Source organism: Gossypium raimondii, chromosome 9, assembly GCF_025698545.1.
Source record: "Gossypium raimondii isolate GPD5lz chromosome 9, ASM2569854v1, whole genome shotgun sequence".
NCBI lineage: Eukaryota > Viridiplantae > Streptophyta > Magnoliopsida > Malvales > Malvaceae > Gossypium > Gossypium raimondii.
Genome location: NC_068573.1, coordinates 36,687,990 through 36,708,856, shown reverse-complemented (window position 1 = coordinate 36,708,856; position 20,867 = coordinate 36,687,990). Strand labels below are relative to the sequence as shown.

The following is a 20,867-nucleotide window of genomic DNA, read 5'->3' as shown; positions in this document are numbered from 1 at the left end:
CCATCGCTGGTGAAGGAGGTAGATATGATGTTTGTGTATGCAACTAAATCTCCATAAACCACTTCTCAAAGGCTAAAACCAAGCTATTATTTGTAAAGGCTTAAACTCTTTGTGTTTCTCATGTGGGAAGCTTAACCACTTTTCGACCACAAGTCCAGCGTCTTCTCCTCCTCTTGAATATCACATGAGTCAAAATGTTAATTAACCTACTTTGGACCCCCCATATCACAAGTCCCTCTACAAGTGATGGCTACGATCCCTGCCTACTCGTACAACAATGGCGCTGAAGGAGAAACAAGTAGAAGACTCGAAAAAGCAACAGCAATGCGAGATCGAGGAATCCTCAAGCAGGCAATCAAGATATCAACCATACCAATCCCAGATGGTCCATCTAAGCCGAATTCCAGCGTTGATTGCTCCACTGCCAATGCACTACTTGTCGAAGTTAAACTCGCCACTCTTTCCTTCTGCATGGTTAATGTAAGTCCCAACTTATCAGCTGGCATTCCAACCTACGGAAGTTCACATTCCAGAGTTCCAATCCCTAATTTTCAAAGTTGTGGCGGCATAGGGAGTTCATTATAATTATCTTTGTCTCTCCTTCAGACATTTGTTAGATCGAGAGAACAAGCTCCTCTTCTACAAAATAGAGCTATTTCAGATCCCAAAGGGAATGATGGACACTGTTGATCGCTTCAATCCATCTTATATCAATCATTTCATGTCGATTCTCTTCTGAAATTGTCGTGATGCTCGTATCTGTAACTTTGCCGATACTCTAAAAGATCTTATTCATGAACTCAAAATAATTTTGTGGGACTTGAGTGTTGCTTTCCTTTATTACATTCGCATGACAATTCACATATAACTTACAAAGATTTTAAAAAAATCATTAAAATTTAAAAAAAATAGATATTATAAAAGAATAATCCATATCAACAATAAAATAAACATAAACTCACACATTAGAATTTTTAAAATTTTAATACTTCAATAAATTTTTCCATTCGAAAACAAATGTTATTTGACTAATTTTGAAAGCTAAGGCCAAAATATCCCAAAAATAGAATCAAAGTGAAAAAAAAAAAGACAAGGTATCTAGCATCCTATTTTCTTTTTAATTTAACCTTTAAATTTAAAATAAATATCAAAACTATACATAAGCTTTGATCCAATGTGCAAGGTTATACATGGACTTTGATTTTATGTGATTTTATACATAAAATTTTAATTTGATTCAATTTTTATAAATCACTAACAATATTATCAAATTAATACAATTTTACATTGATATTTTGCATACCCAAATATTTATATGAATCTAATCGACACTAAATATATATTAATTTCTTTAAATATATACAATAAAATTAAAATCAAATTTTTATATACATTTATAAATTACAATTCAAATTTACTAATTCAAAATTCATATAACAAATTACCTTTTAAATAAAAAATAATGTAAAATTTTAATATGTTATCCCCAAATTTACAATTTAAAATTGTTTTTTTTTCTATCAAACTCTAAGTTTCTCTGCCTCTCTCTGAAAAGTTGGCACTGCCTGCAAACGAAACACGTGTCGAAAACCAGTCCTCTATTTTTCTAAAAAGAAAAACCAATTTTTCATAAAATGATAAATTTATATTCCACTTTTCATGTTCCCATTGGATAACACAATACATGTAGACCATGGCAAAATCCACTTCCTTCAAAAGATGTTTTAGCTCCACAAGTTATACATACTGTTTCCAACTGTTCCCATTAACCTTATCTCCCCCCAAAAAAAAAAAAGAAAACAGACATGGCCGTCTCCACTTCTCCTGACTGGTCCTTAGCTTCAACTGATTCCTACACATCAAAACCCAGAAAATCTAAATCTGCTCTCTTTTTCTCACCATGCAAAACCCTTCACTTTGTCTCACTCCCCACCTCTAACCTTCCATTGTTCCACATCAATTCCTCATGTAATTCCCCATCTGCTATCATGGAAGATGCATCATCATCATCATCAACCAGCAATGTGCCCATCACCAAGTTAGGCCTGAAATTTCATGACCCTGATGTTGATAATCTAAATGGGTTGTTGTGTGGGTTATTGCAAGATACTCCAAGTGAGGATGTTGCATATGATTTCTATGAGAAAGCAAAAGAAAACCCAAGGTTCATACCAGAGAAAAAAATGTTAAAGCTTCTCATCAGGTACTTTGTCCAATCCAAGAAATGGGGTTCAATTGTGTCTCTTTCACTTGATTTTAAACATTACAAGGTCTTCCCTGATGCTTATACTTGTTCTAGATTGATTAATACTTGTGTTAAAGCTAGAAAATTCATGGTTGTGGAGGCTTTGCTTGAAGCGTTTAAATCAGATAAGGAACTTTCTGTCATTACGTTTAATTCAGCAATGGCGGGGTATAACAAGTTGCATATGTTTAGAAGCACAATTGCTGCATACGAAACAATGAAATCCAATGGAATTTCTCCGGATTCTGAATCTTATTGCCAGATAATGGAAGCTTATCACCGAATTGGTGATATGGACAAAGTTTCTTCATTATTTGATGAATTTGAAAGTAGCAAGTTAAATTTGACACCACTTGCACCTCGTGCATACAGTATCCTATGTGACTCGTTGGCGAAATCGGGTCGACCTTATGAAGCTCTTGAATATTTCGGAGACATGAAGAAGAAAGGGCTTTTCGTGAGTTCTTTGGTTTACTCTTCATTGATAATATCGTTCGCGAGCATCCGCGATATAACCATAGTCGAAAAACTACTCGAAGAGGCGGAAGAGAGGAAGATGGTGAGGGACCCAGAATTGTTTTTGAAGCTTGTTTTGATGTATATAGAAGAAGGGTTATTAGAGAAAACTTTGGATGTTGTGAGGGTCATGAATGATGCAAATGTAAAGGTTTCTGATTGTATTTTTTGTACAATTGTCAATGGATTCTCCAAAAGGAGAGGGTTTCAATCTGCTATTGTAGTTTATGAGCAGCTGATATTGCAGGGCTGCAAACCAGGGCAGGTAACGTATGCCTCGATCATAAACGCGTACTGTCGCATTGGTCTCAACTCGAAAGCCGAAATGGTGTTTTCGGAGATGCAGCAGAAGGGGTTTGACAAATGTGTTGTGGCATACTCTAGCATGATAGCAATGTATGGGAAAGCAGGGATGATAAGAGATGCAATGAAGGTTTTAGCTCAAATGAAAGCAAAAGGGTGTCAACCAAATGTATGGATATACAATTCATTAATGGACATGCATGGGAGAGTGAAGAACTTGAGACAGGTGGAGAAACTATGGAAGGAGATGAAACGAAGGAAGCTGGCACCGGATAAAGTCAGCTACACGACCGTCATTAGCGCTTACAATCGAGTAAGGGAGTGCGAAATGTGTGTGAAATTCTACCAGGAGTTTAGATTGAACGGGGGATCGATCGATAAGGCAATGGCAGGCACCATGGTGGGAGTTTTCTCGAAAACAAGTCGGATCGATGAGTTGGTGAGGCTTCTGCAGGACATGAAAGCTGAAGGAACTGAGTTGGATGGAAGGCTATATCATTCAGCTATGAATGCCTTAAGGGATGCTGGATTGGAAAACCAAGTTAAATGGTTGCAAAAGAATTTTGATGCCATGCAACATGGTACACAATTGTAAGCTCCACACATATATGGCACTTCATGACCTCTCAAATTTTGAAATCCAGATCTAACTTGTATTCTTTCCTGCTTTAACATCAAAGGGTTTTCAATGAAAGAAAGTATGAATTCAAGCTAGATTTCATTAAGGAAACTCAGGAGATGGTGCTTACCACTCTGAAATATTGTATGTTTATGACCTCTTGTGAAATTTATAGAAATCATTTTCTGTAACACTCCTCCTGCCTTGTATAACATGTTCAAGCCTTGAGTATGCTTAATCCCTTCTTTAATACTAATATTTACAAGACTTAACTCACAAATTACCCAAACTACTTGCTCCTCTCAATGAATTAAAATGGAACTAATTATTTTATCAATAAATATTTAATGTAGTGTTAAAGTATATTGTATTCAAGTTGAAATCGTAGAAAACTACAAGTTATTATGAAGCAATCCCACCATTGAAATCTCCTCTTACTCAAGGTATGTTGTTAGTCTCTATATGATATGGGCCCACCATTGAAATCTCCTCTTACTCTAATTTTCTTATCTTATATTAATATAGGGATAAATATCAATTTTATAAAATAATTTTGGTGCAATTATATATATGAAACTTGAATTGTGATTCATATGTATATATGAAACATTGATTTTGATTCAATTATACATATTTAAATAAACAAATACATACATTTATTTTTATATTATATTAATATAATTGTTCGAATATGTATTATATTAATGTAAAATGGTACTAATTCAATAATGTTGTTAATGATTTGTGATAATTAAATTAAATTAAATTTCATGTATAAAATTGCATAAAGTTAAAATTCATGAATTACATTGCACATTAAATTTATGTATAATTTTAATATTTATCCCAAAAAAAAATACTTAACTAGTGGTTATTTAAGATTTATTATTGATTTGTCGATTGAGTCTTAGCTCAATTCGCATATGCATTGTTGCCAGTATAGGAGGACGTGGGTAGGCTATGGGTAGTTCTAGGCAGCAGATATGATAAGAATATATAATGAGATTAATGTTAAAAAAAGTTATTATTGATTTATTTAGTTGGAGTGTAAAGGTTTTTTATTTGATTGAAGAATTGTAAAATTATTTAAAAGAATATTTTACTAAATTGTACCCTTAGAATTTACTTCTTTTCTTTTATTCTTTACAGTGAAGTTTAAAGTATTTTTTTAATTGATAAATGAATTCATATCTCTAGTAAATTAATTTTATATTTTTCTCACATAAATAAACTAAAATTGTGAAGAGTAATAAACAATTAAGGCTTCTCTTTTATCAAAGTAAAATATATATAAAAAAAAGGAAGAAGAATTTTTTTTTACTAAAACAGGTTTTTGTTAGGTCTTAAGGGCAATTATGATCAAAGTAATAAAAAATTGTATTTGTTATAAAAGTAACATTTGAATCAGAATATAATATAATAGACAACATGTTATTTTTATAATAATAATAATAAATATATAGTTAAAATGTTATTTTAGAATTTTGATTGGTTAGTTTTTATTTTCATTTTGTTTTCAGTAAAGTGAATCAAAAGTTATTAACAATGAGAGTAGGATTGTCAAAAAAAATTTGACATTATGAAGAAAATGTAAGATTCATTAAGGAAGAGGTTGTATTGAGATTACCTACGTATTTTGGAATCTTAAAACTATTGGCAATGTATGATCTTCTTAATCCAAATGGGGGAATGTTCCTTTGGGATTTTACATTATTCCTTAGAATGTGAGGTAAACCAAACACCAATGTGAACCTCTAATCTAGCTTCCTTGTTCGTAGAAGAAGTCAATTCAGAATTGTCTTTTATTCTAAGCATAACTTGTATCCATACATTTCATATTCGTTTAGAGTTTACTCTTAGAAATATAGCTATCTCTACTCTTTCATGCCAATTCCACGAACTGCTTATCCATTCTTATTAGATCATGGTGAGAGACAAAACAAATTAGAAAATTTCTTATTAGATTTAAGGATATAAAAGTATATTTACAGAAAGTATATTTTTAAAAGTTTAAACTCTCAAAGATGCAATAAAAAACTTGATCAAATATTTTTTAACTCAACCCACTAAATGCGTACAAAGAGAAGATTGTGATGAATTTCCTAACTGTGCATCAAAGTAGTGATGAATTAAGAGAGTTGTTTTTTTACAAATGTAGTTTTTAAGTTTTGATTTAAGTTATTTTATTTAAATACGAGAGTAGATTTGTTCATGGGTGGGTAGTCCACCCCATCCTGCAGGCCCAATTAGATTTGAATTGATTTTGGACAAGATTTTTGATATCTTGATTCTGACTTTGTTCAACCCAAATTCAATTTATATATAAAAATAATTTTAAATTTAAATTTAATTATAAAATATAAAAAAATATTTTTTAAATATTTTATTAATTTTTAATAGTGAAACAAAACGAGTAGCCAGTTTGGCTGGACTCGAAAATGTGACCTGAGTTTGAAAATTTTTTGTAACAAGACCTTAGTTTTGGCCTAGCATATCAGTAACTCTATTGTGGAGAATGTTTTTTTTTTTTATGCAAAATCTATTTTTACCCATAACTTATCTTCACCCTTAACTTGAAGGAAGGAAGCTTCAACGCACTTGAATGTATATTTTTTAAATGTTACAATAGTAAGAGTGTCAATTGAATTAAAATTCAACGACACCAATTTAGATGAAGTTATGCTAATGAATATTTTTAAAGTATGAGTTATTTTTTAGATTTCAAGAAAAATATAGTTTTATGAAGAATATAATAGAAAACTTTAAATTACTTGCCTTACTTTTTAGAAAAAATAATGTGGTGTTTTAGGTTTTTTAGCTAAATTGATGTTTAATTAATTAGTTATATTTAGGTTTTAACTTGGCCCAATTGATTTTTTTTTTTTGAAATTGAGTTTTGAGTGGTCTAATTTCAAAATTAATTGGGTCTAGTCGGGATTGATTTAAATAAAATTTGCATGTCTAAATAATTACCAAAATACTTTTATATCTAATATTAGTTTAAATATATGATGATAAAATTCATATCATTATTTTCTCTAGCATAATTATAATTATAAAATGATTAATGATATCATTAAAAATATAATAAAATTTAAAAAATATTTGTTGTATTTTGTTTAAAATATAAAAATTTTAAAATATGACATAACTTAAAAGTTATTTGTTCTATTTTGATAAAAAAATATAAAAATTAAAAATTATGACATATTATATCAGATCGAGTAGACAAAATCGAGTTTAATTTTAATTTTTTGGGCGAGTTCAAGACAAATAAATTCATATTTAATTCGAACTCGAAACAGAGATTAAATTAGAGGCAGGCCGAGTCAAGTTCGAAACGAGTAAACAATCATTCCATTCCACTTCATTTTTATATCTAATGACACCAAATCAATTAAGGTATTATATATGTACAGCCCATTTTGCCCGGCCCAGTACCCAAATTTACCCAAAAGCCCAAATACCCATCTAAACTAAGTGTGAGTTTGGATGGGCTGTGCGTTTACTGCGGTTAGTGTAAAAATAGTGGTGGCGGCGAGATTAGATACTGTAGCGATACTGTAGCGTGGACAAAAAGTAAGCTAAACGCACCGCACCGCACCCAATCGCCCATCCAAACCCACCCTAACCCAAACCTAGACCCAAAATCTAAGCCCAACTAAAATCAACCCAACCAATAGTAATCTAAGGTTTCAATTTTCTGAAACCCTAGCCTACTGCCTTCAGACACCCTGCCACCGCCGCACCTAACCCTTGACCTTCCACCACCGTCGCGCCACCTACTCTACCACCGCTCGTCCATCACCCTGCAAAATGGAACAAACACGCAAAGAGCAGCAAAAATAATAGCAAAAAAATAGAAATAGATAGGCTATAAAAGCCAAACACTACCTTTGTATATTTTTTTTAACAACCAGTGAATAAAAAGCATATCAAAAATTTTAAAAAAGGTTGATCCAGTTCTTTTTTTGTTCTTGCGTTTTTTATTTTCTTTATTTTTCTTTTTATTTCTGTTTGTTTCACTACTCTTTTTAACAAAAACAAAACGAAAAAGGGAAAGAAAGATACATGTTCGCTTCGAAGACCGGCGTCGGAGCCCATCTTCGCCGTCGTCGGAATCGAACATAGGAAAAGGCCCTTTCTTTCTCTCGGTCCCGCGGTTGAGAAGGCCAAGCCTTCGAGGACACCGAATGTAACACCCCTTAACCGTATCCAACACCGGAATAGGGTACGAGGCATTACCAAAACACATACACTTGTAAACGTATTTAACCGAGTTATAAAATTTCATCAAAATTAAAACTTTCAAAATAATTAACATGTTTCTATAACTTTTCACAATATATCCTCAAAATATTATAATCATAATAATTAGGGCCTGCGAGACCCGATACATACTCATGCAATTTAATGATTCATTTCCATTTCATTCAATTCGCAATTTCTCATGCTCATAATTTAAATCATATCACTAGCAATTTCCATTTAATTCACGTACAATTCAATGACATCAAATTCAAAACTAATACGTATTTACCATTTAACTCAATGTTTATTGATTATACCATTCAATAACACATTTATGAAATTCTCAATTTAGCAATGAAAATATCACTTTAGTTTGAATAACAACATCGTCCTGATATAAATACACTACCACTTATCCATTTACTTTAATTCTTTCGGGCCCATTTGTCACTTACCATCCTTAATCAAATTAGGGAACGGTCACGGAAAATTGAGTACTTCACTTTCACTTTGCCATAGTATAACTATGGTCTTACGTATGATCACTTATCACTTGTCCCTGATCAGATAAGTGTAGCCACCTATCACTTTGTTTCTGATCAGATAAGTGTAGCCACTTATCACTTTTCACTTGTCACTTGATCAGATAAGTGTAGCCGAAGCTATCACTTATCACTTTCCACTTTCCACTTGTCACTTGATCAGATAAGTGTAGCTGAAGCTATCACTTATCACTTAGTCACTTGATCAGATAAGTATAGCCGAAGCTATCACTTATCACTTTGTCACTTGATCAGATAAGTATAGCCGAAGCTATTACTTATCACTTTCCACTTGTCACTTGATCAGATAAGTGTAGCTAAAGCTACCACTTATCACTTTGTCACTTGATCAGAAGTACTCAAATCCGCGTTCCGCTCAATTTGATCATTTATTCATATATCGGGCTTACCAACATGTGTTAATTCATAAACCATTCATGGTATTATTTCATGCCAAATCATATACTGAATATACCATACACACATACTATGAAACTTTATTTTCACACATGAGCTTAAACCATGACCAATAATGCACAAAATAAGCATCATTCATATTTCATCGTTTATGAGTTATAATCAAACATATGACCATTTATACACGGATCATTCATATATTTCCCAATTTTCCTCCTCCTCCTCTCCATTCCACATCCTTAATGTGTATAACACACTTAAACAACATTAACCATAATTTCAATATTCACTAACATGTATATTCAAAGCTGTTTATCCGAGTCAGAGTCACTAAATTATTTTTATCCGGAGCTACAGAGCTCCAAATTAAGATCCGTTAATTTTACCTAAAACTAGACTCACATATCTTCATACCATAAAATTTTCATAATTTTGGTTCAGCCAAATAGTACAGTTTATTCTTTAAAGTTTCCCTGTTTCGCTGTCTGACAGTTCCGACCACTCTTCACTAAAATTAATTATCTCATTGTACAGAATTCGGATGATGTTTTAGCTTGTTTCTTCTAAAATAGACTCATTAAGGATTCTAACCATATAAACTATAACTCATAATCATTTTTTACAATTTTAATGATTTTCCAAAGTCAGAACAGGGAACCTGAATTCATTCTGACCTTGTCTCACAAAATCTATTATATCTCATGATTTACAATTCCATTGCTCACATCATTTCTTTTATAAGAAACTAGACTCAATAAGCTTTAGTTTCATATTTTATTCATCCTCTAATTCAATCTCTACAATTTTGGTGATTTTTCAAAGTTACACTACTGCTGCTGTCCAAAACTGCTTTAGTGCAAAATGTTGATTTCCATTTTGCCCCAAATTTCACAGTTTATACAATTCGGTCCTTTCTCAATTAACCCTCAATTAATCTAATTTTCTCAATTAGTACTTTACTAGACATTATAAGTTGTTACACAACTATTGAAATTCAGAATTTCCACATATAACTCTATCTTCAAACTCTTTTACTTTTAGGTCCCAAACATTCACTTTCTATTCAATTCTTTCAATAAAATCAGCATATGAACAATTTAAAGCTCTAATTTCATGCTAAATCATCATATACTTCCAGCACATATTCATATCAACTTTCAACTTCTTTCATAAAATCAAAAACTAATGAATTTAACAAGTGGGCCTAGTTGTAAAAGTCATAAAAATACCAAAATTTCAAGAAATAGTCAAGAATTGAACTTACTTGTAATAAAAATATGAAGAACCAGCTTGAAGAAGCCCTTCCATGGTGTTTTAGCTGATGAGAATTCAGAAAAATGAAGAGAAATCTAGATAATTCCACTTGGGTCCTAACTTTATTAAGCAAATTTTGCAATTTTCCAATTTTGCCCTTAATTCTCCTTACTTTCTTGCTGATTTCATGCCTCTGCCGTCCAGCCCAAATAGACATTGGGTCTATTTGTCTTTTAAGCCCTCTTCCTTTTATCATTTAAGCTATTTAATCATTTTCCAAAATTTTGCATTTGTTACAATTTAGTCCTTTTTGTTCAATTAATTATCGGAACTTTAAAATTTCTTAACGAAACTTTAATACTAACTTTTTAACACTCCATAAATATTTATAAAAATATTTATGGCTCAGTTTAAAATCCCCGAGGTCTTGATACCTCATTTCGATTCTAATTATTTTAATATTTATTTCTAGTGCACTATTCACTATTTCAAAAATTTTCCTAACTTCATATTTAACTTATACTTACTAAATTAATAATATTTTCTACCCATTTGTCGAATTTAGTGATCTCGAATCACCGTTCCGACACCTCTGAAAATTCAAGCCATTACATTTTTTTTTCGTCGGATTTGTGGTCCCGAAACCACTGTTCCGACTAAGCCTAAAATCGGGCTATTACACCGAAAGGAGGGCTAAAAAGCCAATTTCGAGCAACTCCGGCCAATGGCCGTGGAGGTGGCGCGGCGGAGGCCAGAATCCAAGGTCGGAAGTCGTGAGGGAGAGAGAGAAAAGGAGGGGATTCAATTTTTTTAAAGAAAAAAGCAGAAAATGAAGTAAAAAAAAAAACTTTGATTTTTAATAGTTGTTCAAAACGGCGCCGTTTTGCGCCATAGCCACAGGGGTTGAAACGACGCCGTTTCACCTGCACGTCTGATGACCCGACCACGAGGGAGGATCGTGTTTTTTCTTTAAAAGGGATATTTATGCTGCAGTCCTCCGCTTTTGCAACGCGTTGCAATTGGCCCCTTTTTCCTTCTTTTCTTTATTTTTAATTTAGCCGTATAATTTTATCGTTGTTTCATTTAAGTCCCATGTAAAGTGCTGCGTTTTGGAGGGCGGGGATATTTTCCTCTTTAGTCCCTCCTTGTTATTCGCGTTTTCTCTGTTAATTTATTTACAAATTTGCCCGCCCCTGAATTTTGTTTTAAAATTCAATTTGGCTCTTTTTTTTATATTTCGGTTATTTTATTATTAAAATTAATAAATTTGATATTATTACTGTTATTATTAATTATTATTGTTATTATTTGTTCATTTATACCTTGAAATTTTCAAATTTTATCATATATATATATGTACATACTTACATTTTATATACTATATAATTTATATACATATACACATACGTATTTTTATAGTATGTGTATGCATATAATTTTCAAGTTTATTTAATATATACCTACCTAGATATATATTTTTATGCTTTATACTTTATATATGTATACACATACTTTTACTTTTGTGAACACATACACATATTCATATATTTTTATATTTTCACATAATTTATATAGATACCTACATATTTTTAGATATATACATATCTATGTCTTTTACGCTTTATAATTTATATATACATAAATATGTATATTCGTTTTATATATATACATGTATATAAACTCACGCATTTTTATAATTTATAATTTAAATATACTAATGTACATACGTAAATATTTTATCTCCTATTATTCGTATTGTTATTGTCGTTCTATTTTATATTTATTTATTTATTCATGTGTTCATTATTATTTTTAGGAAATGCTTTAGTTTTTTTATTTATTTCATATGTACTTGACTTTTTATTTTATGTATTTTATTTCTTTTTGATTATTGCTTATATTAGTTGTGCTTGTATCATCATTATCATTTTATTATACATGTTAACATTGTCTTTATTCCTACCATTTTATGTTAAGTTAATTTTATTTAATATGGTTTTCAAATAAACAAAGTTTCGTATTTTGAAATTCGAGAAGATCGTGCCCTAACTTACGGGGTTTCGATCTTCACGACAAATTCAAATACACGAATCATTTCAAACAAAATTTTTAAATATTCTCGGGAATTAACAAAAGATCGTGTTCTAACTCATGGGACATTACCTTTTTTTTTAAACTCGAGATAATCGAACTCTTTCAAAATAAATATTTTTTTTAGCATTCATTCTCGTATCGGGAATTTTAGATATTGTGTCCTAACTTACGGGATGTGATTCTTTTTCTCGAATAACGTGCAAATATGTTTCTCTCCCTAAATTTATACAAGTTTTTTTAAATAACAAGGATCGTGTTTCGAACCTTTTTTTTAATTTTTTTTTCAATTTTCGACATTAAGACTTTAACTAATCAGTTAGGTACTAATTTTTGGGCGTTACGAGAGTGCTAACCCTTCCTCGTACGTAACCGACTCCCGAACCTGTTTTTCTAAATTTTGTGGACCAAAATCGTTGTTTTAATAAAATCAAACCGTTTATTAAAAACAATCACTTTTCGATGTGATCCAATCACACCTCATTAAAAAGGATTGGTGGCGACTCCCGTTTTCGTTTTCATTTTTCAAAACCTAAGTCGACCCCGTTTTCACCAAAAAATGGTGTCAAGGTAAGAAAGAGACATTATGATCCAAATTTGCATTTCTCACCCAACATTACATATGCTGTGTTGGTTGGATTGCCTCCATTTGTTTATACTATTTATATTCTCAACATCATACAAAAACTCTCCTCTCTATGCAATTTGCCTTATTATCATACACTTATTTCGCCCAAATTAATCATCCATTCATTTGCCCTAAACTTGATTTTTCCTTTTTTTAACTCCAAGCTGATCTAATCATTGAATGGGCCCTTTTCATTAAATAATTAAAATGAAAGACCTGAAATCATGGCTTAATTAAGTAGGATATACTGTACTAACTAGATAGTGGCAACACTGTTTTTGAACCCCTTGTGTACTATGGAATTATGGTACCCCAATTCAACTATTGGTAAAAAAATAAAAGCACCCCATTCATAATCACTTCAAACCCCCTAAAACAACAGTTTAAGATGTACCATCAACCATGATTTTCTTTATGCAACCACTCATATGAAGTGACATTTTACATTTAAATCCTCATATATATATATATATATTTGTATTTTCGAATTGGGACCTCATTTATTATAAAAGTAAATTGAAATTACTTAAAGGTATTAAATCCCAAAGCATGCTAGTTTTGGAAGAACAATGTCAAAAGGGTACTCCTTGAAGTTATCTGATATTATTTAATAATATTAAATTAATTGAAGGATAAATCATGAGATTAGGTGAGATGATAAAAGTCTTTTACTTTAACCAATGATGGAGAGTTTTATTCTTGTCGTTACTCATTACTCATTGTTAGCATTTACCTTCTTAATAGATTTACAGAGCGAAAGATTAATTACTGAGTTGATTCCAATACAAATTTCTTTTTAAACACTAAACCATGAATGATTTCAAAATATTACCCATAATAGTATACTTCACTTTTATATATATATATATATACATACTAGAAGTAGAATAAAAAATTTGTTTATATCATTTTCATATGTTCTTATATTTTTATTTTTAATATAACTGAAGGACACATTATAGTGTTATAATCTTACTTGTAAGGATTTATTATTATTTTACTATAGTGGTGCATAAAATATTTTCTTTTATGAAACTTAAATTAATTAGTAAACGAATTTTTATGAGTGAGTATTTGTCATATTGGTAGTGTATATTTTTATCTTATAAGTAATTTTAAAAATTGATTTGTCTTATTTGTTTTAAAATATTTTTTAATATTTTACTATATTTTTATAGGACACTTATCAACGCTGACATTGATTATGGAGTCTAAAACCTCTGACACTTTTATTATTGAAATCTTATTTGATACATTGCGTGTGGAATTTTTTACAGTTCACAAACAGATAAAGAATATTAATAAATATATTATAGAGTGTAATAAGAAATTAAAAATTAAATATATAAATAATGTAACACTTCCGAAACTCTCAACTTACCTGAAGAGTAAAAAGGCCCTAAATAATGTAGAAATAATAACTCTTTATTACTTTCAAGATAATAATTAGCAAGCACATGATTTCCTTTTTACAACAATATATCTATCAACAGCTGAGTTAAAAAAAGGTCCAATATGAAGATTTTCTCAAAGAAAATTAACCCAAAAACTCATCAGTAAGTAAAAATGAGTATGCTTAAGATAACAATGATGCATGCCAACTAACTATTAACAACCCCAACCCCAACCCCAACCCCAAGCACCTAAAACCCAAAACCATTATATTAATTTTGATTATGACAGGGAGGATCTTAAATAATTCTCTAACCTCCCTCTCAAATTTCCACCATTTTTGCATCTCACAAGCAAAAAGAAAAGTTAAATTATTGACTTTTTTACTTGCATTATAGTTCAAGTTAACCCAAAATTAAGAAAAACTAATGCCTTGTTTTCCTATAATAAATAAACTTGATACTTCATAAAGTATAAATTATATTGGTGTTCAAACATGAAACAGTTTAAGTGGAGAAAATATCTGTATTTATTTGGTAGGGGGGTAGTTCTGTAGGCAGCACAAATGCACATGCAATTAAAACATAAGAGCACATGTAGAGATAGACCCAACATGGTTTAAGATATGCCAAAACAAAATAAAGGCATCAAAATCCATAAAATAAAATAAAAAAGCTTTGTTTTTTAAAAATCTGAATGAGGTTAAAAGACTGAAAGTGAAGGGAGTGAGTGGTACCCAGATACTCAATTCATATAAAATTTTGTCAGAAACCATGTGACAGTGTGGCCATTACCCATTCATGCATGTCCCCACCTCAATTAAAAAATAAATATACAAGCCACAATATGAGACAAAAGTGTCCCCTAAAGCTAACTTTAATCACATGATGAAAGAACAACCTTTCCTTTACCTCATCCCTTTTTTTTTCTTTTCTTTATTTCCTGTTCTGCATGTTTCATTCATGATCTAATATGGCTGACAGATACTGTAATAATAATATGAAACACTAGCAAATAACTTCAAAAAAAAGAACCCAGAGTTCCAAGCTTTTACCCTTTCACTCCTTTTTTTCCTATTTGGGTATCTATATCAGTATAGTTGTTAACCTTCTGGTAAAGTACTTTTAGAACTTCTGGGGGGTCTAATTCTGTACACAAAGTGACATAGTTCATACAGATTTTTTTTCTTAGTTCTCTTTTTTCACCTCACTTTGAAAAAAGGAGGGTAAAAGAAAAGATTAGGAAATGAAAAAAAAATTACAATATGAGATAAAAAAAAAAGTTACTAGTTACTAGTTACTACCAGCCTTTGTTTGTTTCTACACTATCTGTTGTGTGGTCCAGCAACTTGGTGTGTCACAGTAAGGAAAGGCCAAAGACCCCACTTGCATAAATCAGTTCCTCTGTCCTTTACCTATACATATATTATGTATTTGATTGTAAGTAGTATTGTATTGTTGATGATGATGATGATGATGATGGCAGTGATGATCTTGCACTGATCTTGTCTTACAGATCTTTTTTCTTTGCTGTGGGTATGGTTTTGCCTATACAGCTTTTTTCGGGTTTAATCTTCCTTGTATATGCTTGCTTAATTGCCACTGATTCCACAAAAAAAAAAAGAAAAAAAAAAGAAAAAGAAACAGTTGAAGCTTTATGAAATGGATCGGATTTGAACCACAATTCCAAGATGCTTGATAGTTTGCTTACCCTGGCAAAGTCAATTTTCCTCCATTGCTGGCTAACTACATGCCAATGGTTCCTTGGCCAGAAGAAAACCTTTTTTTATAGCAAAAGACTTAATCACATTAATGAAATGAATGTTCTGTTGGATGCTGTGGCAATGGAAAGTAATGATGATGATGATGATGATGATGATGATGATATCTACCTGGGCATTTGAAGAAGATATGTTTTAAGAGAAGCCATATTGAGGCCGGAGGCATTGGCCGGTGAAGGGTTACTGTTAGAACAAGATGTAGTCGGAGGAGTTCCGGTTTTGTCATCAGCCTCTACGGCCTCTGCAGACGAGGTAGAGAAGACAGTGAAGTGATCACTGGCTGATTTCTTCGGAGAAGCGAATAGGTTATCAGGGAGAATGTGATCCAAGCTGTGAGAAAAAAGGCCTTCATTCATTAGTAATTCTAGCATAGAGTAAATTTGCATGAACATCCATTACCAAAAGCTAGCACAAAGCAGCAAAGTTATTAACAGTCAAATTTAATACCTTTCAGGGAGATCACTTTCTTCAGTGTTGGCCTTCCCCTTGGTGCTACTATTACCATTGTCATTTTTATAATCCTCCAGCTGCTTATCATCATTGATAGCAGCAGCCAACTCGGAAACAGCTGAGATCGGGCAACCACCATTCTCTGCAGGAAAAAAAAAGACAGTAAACCGCATTGATAAATTGAACAGCAAAGTAACTTTGTTCATATGGTGATCGAACCAAAGTAACCTTGGGGGAATTCTTGATCGATGCCATCAACTGGAAAAATAAGTGCTTGATTGTTGGGAGTACGGGATACAGTCGGTGAAGGAACTGGTGAGGCAGTGGAAAAACCGTGTTGGAACTGAGAATGGTGATGGTTCTTTAAGTCCAGCAGCTGCAGATTCATTAGTCTTCTTCCTTGAAGCTCAATGGCTTGCTGCAAATCAGCCTGCTCCTCTAATTTCCTTCTCAGTAGCATCTCTTGAGTATTGTAAAACATTCTCGATCCTAAAATAAGTTCAAAGTCAAAACAGAAGCTCACCAACAACACTGCAAATTTTGACATACAAAATAAAAGGCTACTTACCGAGATGGAGATCGAATGGCTCCCTCGAATCAACCCCAGACGGACTCGAGCATGCTGAATACTCTCCACGCTCCGATTGTTGTTGTTGCTTCCTAGAAATTCAATGGATTAGACAAATTACATCATTTGAAGATCATCTAGAGTACGCAACATAGAAAGAGCAAATCAGATAAAAGAGGCTTTACTTCTCTTGGACTTTCCCCTTCTCCTTGTAAGGCTTAACGAGCACACGAGAATCGCAAACGAAATGAGGATTGCCTTTAGCTAAGATGAGCTTCACTGTCTCGGGATACACAAATGTAACAAACCCAAACATCCTCTTCTGCTGGTAAGGAATCCTCACATCTTGTACTGGTCCATAGATGCTGTAAAATCCAGAGGGAAACTACAATCTTTAAACCTAGAATGCCAAAAATAACAACTAAACTTAAAACCAGTGACTTGCCTGAAGTAATTTGAAACATCTTCTTCTTTAAAGGTACTGTCAGCTGGGAATGTCAAATAAATCTGTCTAGAGCCTGGATTGATTGCTGCTCCTAATCCCATCGCTGAAAAATCATTTCTTTCAGCACGGCACCGTCCAAACTTATGAAGCTCATCTCCCATCATTAATGCAGCCATCGCTGATCTGCACCAAGGACCGAAAATCAATGTCATGAGCAAATGAAACCAAAAAGTTGCACATAAACAATGCTGAAGGAGATAACAATTATTAATTTTTTTTTTACCTATGAGAGTCATTTTGTTGTTGGAGAAGTAGATTAACACACTTGCTGTATTGGAAAGAAGCCCCAGACATGAGCTGAGAAGCTGAAGCTAGCTTTTGCTGGTGCTGCTGTTGCTGAAGAGCTTTCGATCTAAGTAGCTCCTGGTACTGTTCCAACTCATTAAGCTTACTTGGAGAACCAACGAGAGCAGCAGCATCAGCACAATCTCCATGAAGAAACCTACAGCTAGTACCATTCTTACAAAACCCTCTTGCAAAGTACAAACAAGGCTTCCATCCAATCCCAGAGTTGACATCTTCAGCTCCAAAACACAGACCAGGAACTGAGAAACTTCTCCTATGTAAAAGGGAATCAGCGTAGCCACTTGGAGTAGTACTCATTGCCAAGTCAAGCCGAGGACTGAACAAATCCTCAGGTTTGGAGTCGTTGAGAAACGAAAGGTGGTCCTGGAACTGGTAGTCATCGATGAGTTCGTTGTCATTGCAAGTGTTTACACATGAAGGAACTGAGGATAAAGATCCAGAGCCATTTGCAGTGTTACTGCTTCCATTGACAATACTTGCATATGAAAGAGAGGAGGTTGAGCTAGGACTGATGGGACAATGGTTAAGAGGAGGCCAAGTGGTAGTAGATGGAGAAGAAGGATTTGGAATCTCCAAGCCTTTGGTAAGCCTTGAAGAGGAAGAAGGGATGGATAAAGGGCTCGGCCTTGAAGAGAAAGGAGAAGGAGAAGAGGGAGTAGAAGGCGTTGGTGGGTTCGAAATGGAAAGTCCCAAATGGGATTTGGCTTTGAGGATTAAAGAGTGGATGTGAGCTTCAGGTCCAAAGGCTAAACGTATCATTTCCTTCTCTCCATGGTCTTGAATAAGAAGATAACCCATGATTTTCGAAGCATTTTCAGGGTCTAAGTTTTGGATCCTCGAAAACACTATCCTCGTTGCTTCATATGAATCCATGGAGAACCCAATTTCTCTTTCTTTCTTTTTTTTTTCAAACACCAAGCTGAAGTGCTGAAACTCTAAACCCCCCCAAAGATAAAATAGAAGCCTTCACTTCAAGGGAGAAAGAGAGAGAGAGAAGAAAATGATAGGGAAGAAAAGCAAGTAAAAGAGTGCAAAGAGTGGACTTTGCTTCAGAAAGGACAATAATGGCTATTCCTTAATATTATTATAATTATAGTACAATTATTTTGAGCAATGTAATGAGTTAAGCTTCTTCCTCTCTAAAAACCCATCAGAAAACAAAAACAACAAAGCTTGATGAAGTGGAAGAAGAAGAAATAGCAGCTTCTGCACCCAAATTCTTGAATTTATTTTCTTTGTTTTTCAAAGTTTATTTATATATTTTGCACTTCAGTATTCTCATTCTCACTCCATTTCTTTTCTTTTCCTTTTTTTCCCCTTTTTGGTATTATAAACTATAAATCCTTTTTAGAAGGGTATTTGTTTGTCTTTACAGATTTTGGACAAAAGAAGAACAGGTGGGTGGGGGAGTAGCCTAGATCCGGATCTGCTTCACTAAAACAACTTTGAAAAGCCAATTTGTTTTTTGATTTGACCATTTGCGTATTTATGTTTTTCTCGTCATAAGTATTTTTATTTTTTTGGGGTACATTACTTAAGGTGTATTTAAAATTTTTTTTGGTAAAATTGAAAAATCATACTATATCAGGATTTTCTTGAGCAAGGTTGCCACTAACTAAATCAATAGGAGAGACTTCTAAGACTCCCCTGGGAATCTCTTTGAAAACTTTTAGGTTTTCTCTTGTATCAAAGGCTAATTTGGTAATATAATTAGCAACATTATCAAACTCCCTCCGGATATGTTGGATAGTCTAAGGTCCTACGTTCTTCAACAGATGGTGATTACGTTTGATTAAGATAGAGTTCGAAATCGTTGAGAAAGTTTCTTGTATAGCTTTGACTACCTTTAGACTGTCCGTTTAAATCATAACTCCAGCAAAATTACTATCAAAGATAAGAGTCAACCCATCAAAAATTCCCCATAATTCCTTATCAAAGACTAAGCATTCGCCCAAAAATCTCATTATCCATTCACTCAATTTTAAAGAATGTTGTTCGGGTAAATTAAATTGGTCAGTCTAACTAATTAAATCGAAAATTGATGGATATTTCAAATTTTATATAACGTTAAATTGAGTTTTGAGCAAATCGTTTGCAAGTTCCCGATTGTCGGAAGATGTTTAATGCACCCATTTGGGCATCTTCTGTTGCAGGCCTACAGATAGAAGCTCCTGTTATCAGTTTATTTTTTGCTTAATGTACTGAACGAAACATTTGGCGTGACAATTAGATTTGTTTAGTTACTTTAGTTTTTGGCTTAAGGTAGTAAAGTAACTTGGATTTTGATTTGTTTAGATGCTCCCTCCTAAATTCAATTATTCATATTTATAATTCATAATTTTTAGCTTAATTACTATACAGTATGAAAACTTGGTATAATTTTAAGCAAAAAGTTAGTGTTGACTTGAAACAGTTAAGTAACACAGAAGTATTTGCTTCTCCTAACACTGGAAAACACAAAACAAAAACAAAAAATAGAGGACACAAAAATTGTTTAGTCGTTAATGGAGCCTAACACAGATCTATTTAACAAGTGAACCTAAATCTATCACACTTTAGTGACAATTTCCTCACTTTTGTATCTTTGAAGACTAAATGCTAGTTTAACATTGCTTTTGAGAGGTACTTTTAAAAACTATTGTGGAAAAGTGAATTTGAGAAATACTTTAAAAAGTTTGGTTTAAAATTTAAGTGTTTACTATTGGCTATTGCTGCAAAAAGTACTTTTGAAAAATAAAATGTTCATTTATAAAATAATAAATATGAATTTAAATAATGTTCAAGTTAGATAATATTATGATATTTTACTAAGAATATAAAAAATAATTTATTATAATTTATTGTTAATATTTTAATATATGAAATATAAAATTTAAAAAATTTTAATCCATTAATATTAATTATTTATAAAATTTAATTCAAATATATAAACTATATTTTAAATATTAAAATATAACAAATAAAAATTTAAATATATAATATTATTTATATATTGTACTT

At 32.2% G+C, this 20,867-nt stretch overlaps 2 protein-coding genes across 3 annotated transcripts; one reads left to right on the top strand and one right to left on the bottom strand.

Annotated features, from left to right (window-relative positions):
• The first annotated feature begins 1,746 nt into the window (after positions 1-1,746).
• Positions 1,747-3,874, top strand: LOC105799378 (pentatricopeptide repeat-containing protein At5g13770, chloroplastic). Of its 2 annotated transcripts, XM_012629908.2 has the most exons (2): positions 1,747-2,203; positions 2,300-3,874. In XM_012629908.2, the coding sequence occupies exons 1-2, from the start codon at positions 1,806-1,808 to the stop codon at positions 3,657-3,659; spliced, it is 1,758 nt and encodes a 585-aa protein (XP_012485362.1). In that variant the 5' UTR covers positions 1,747-1,805; the 3' UTR covers positions 3,660-3,874. The 2 variants fall into 2 exon arrangements, with proteins under 2 accessions (XP_012485362.1, XP_012485361.1); XM_012629907.2 differs by having other exon boundaries at positions 1,747-3,874.
• Positions 3,875-15,247: 11,373 nt separating this feature from the next.
• On the bottom strand, positions 15,248-19,142 carry LOC105799377 (zinc finger CCCH domain-containing protein 53). Its single transcript, XM_012629905.2, has 9 exons — positions 17,785-19,142; positions 17,502-17,684; positions 17,242-17,421; positions 17,057-17,148; positions 16,717-16,977; positions 16,486-16,630; positions 16,150-16,368; positions 15,969-16,037; positions 15,248-15,859 (listed from the first exon to the last, which is right to left on the bottom strand). Exons 1-8 carry the CDS (start codon positions 18,738-18,740, stop codon positions 16,004-16,006), a joined length of 2,070 nt encoding a protein of 689 aa, XP_012485359.1. The 5' UTR covers positions 18,741-19,142; the 3' UTR covers positions 15,248-15,859; positions 15,969-16,003.
• Positions 19,143-20,867: the final 1,725 nt, after the last annotated feature.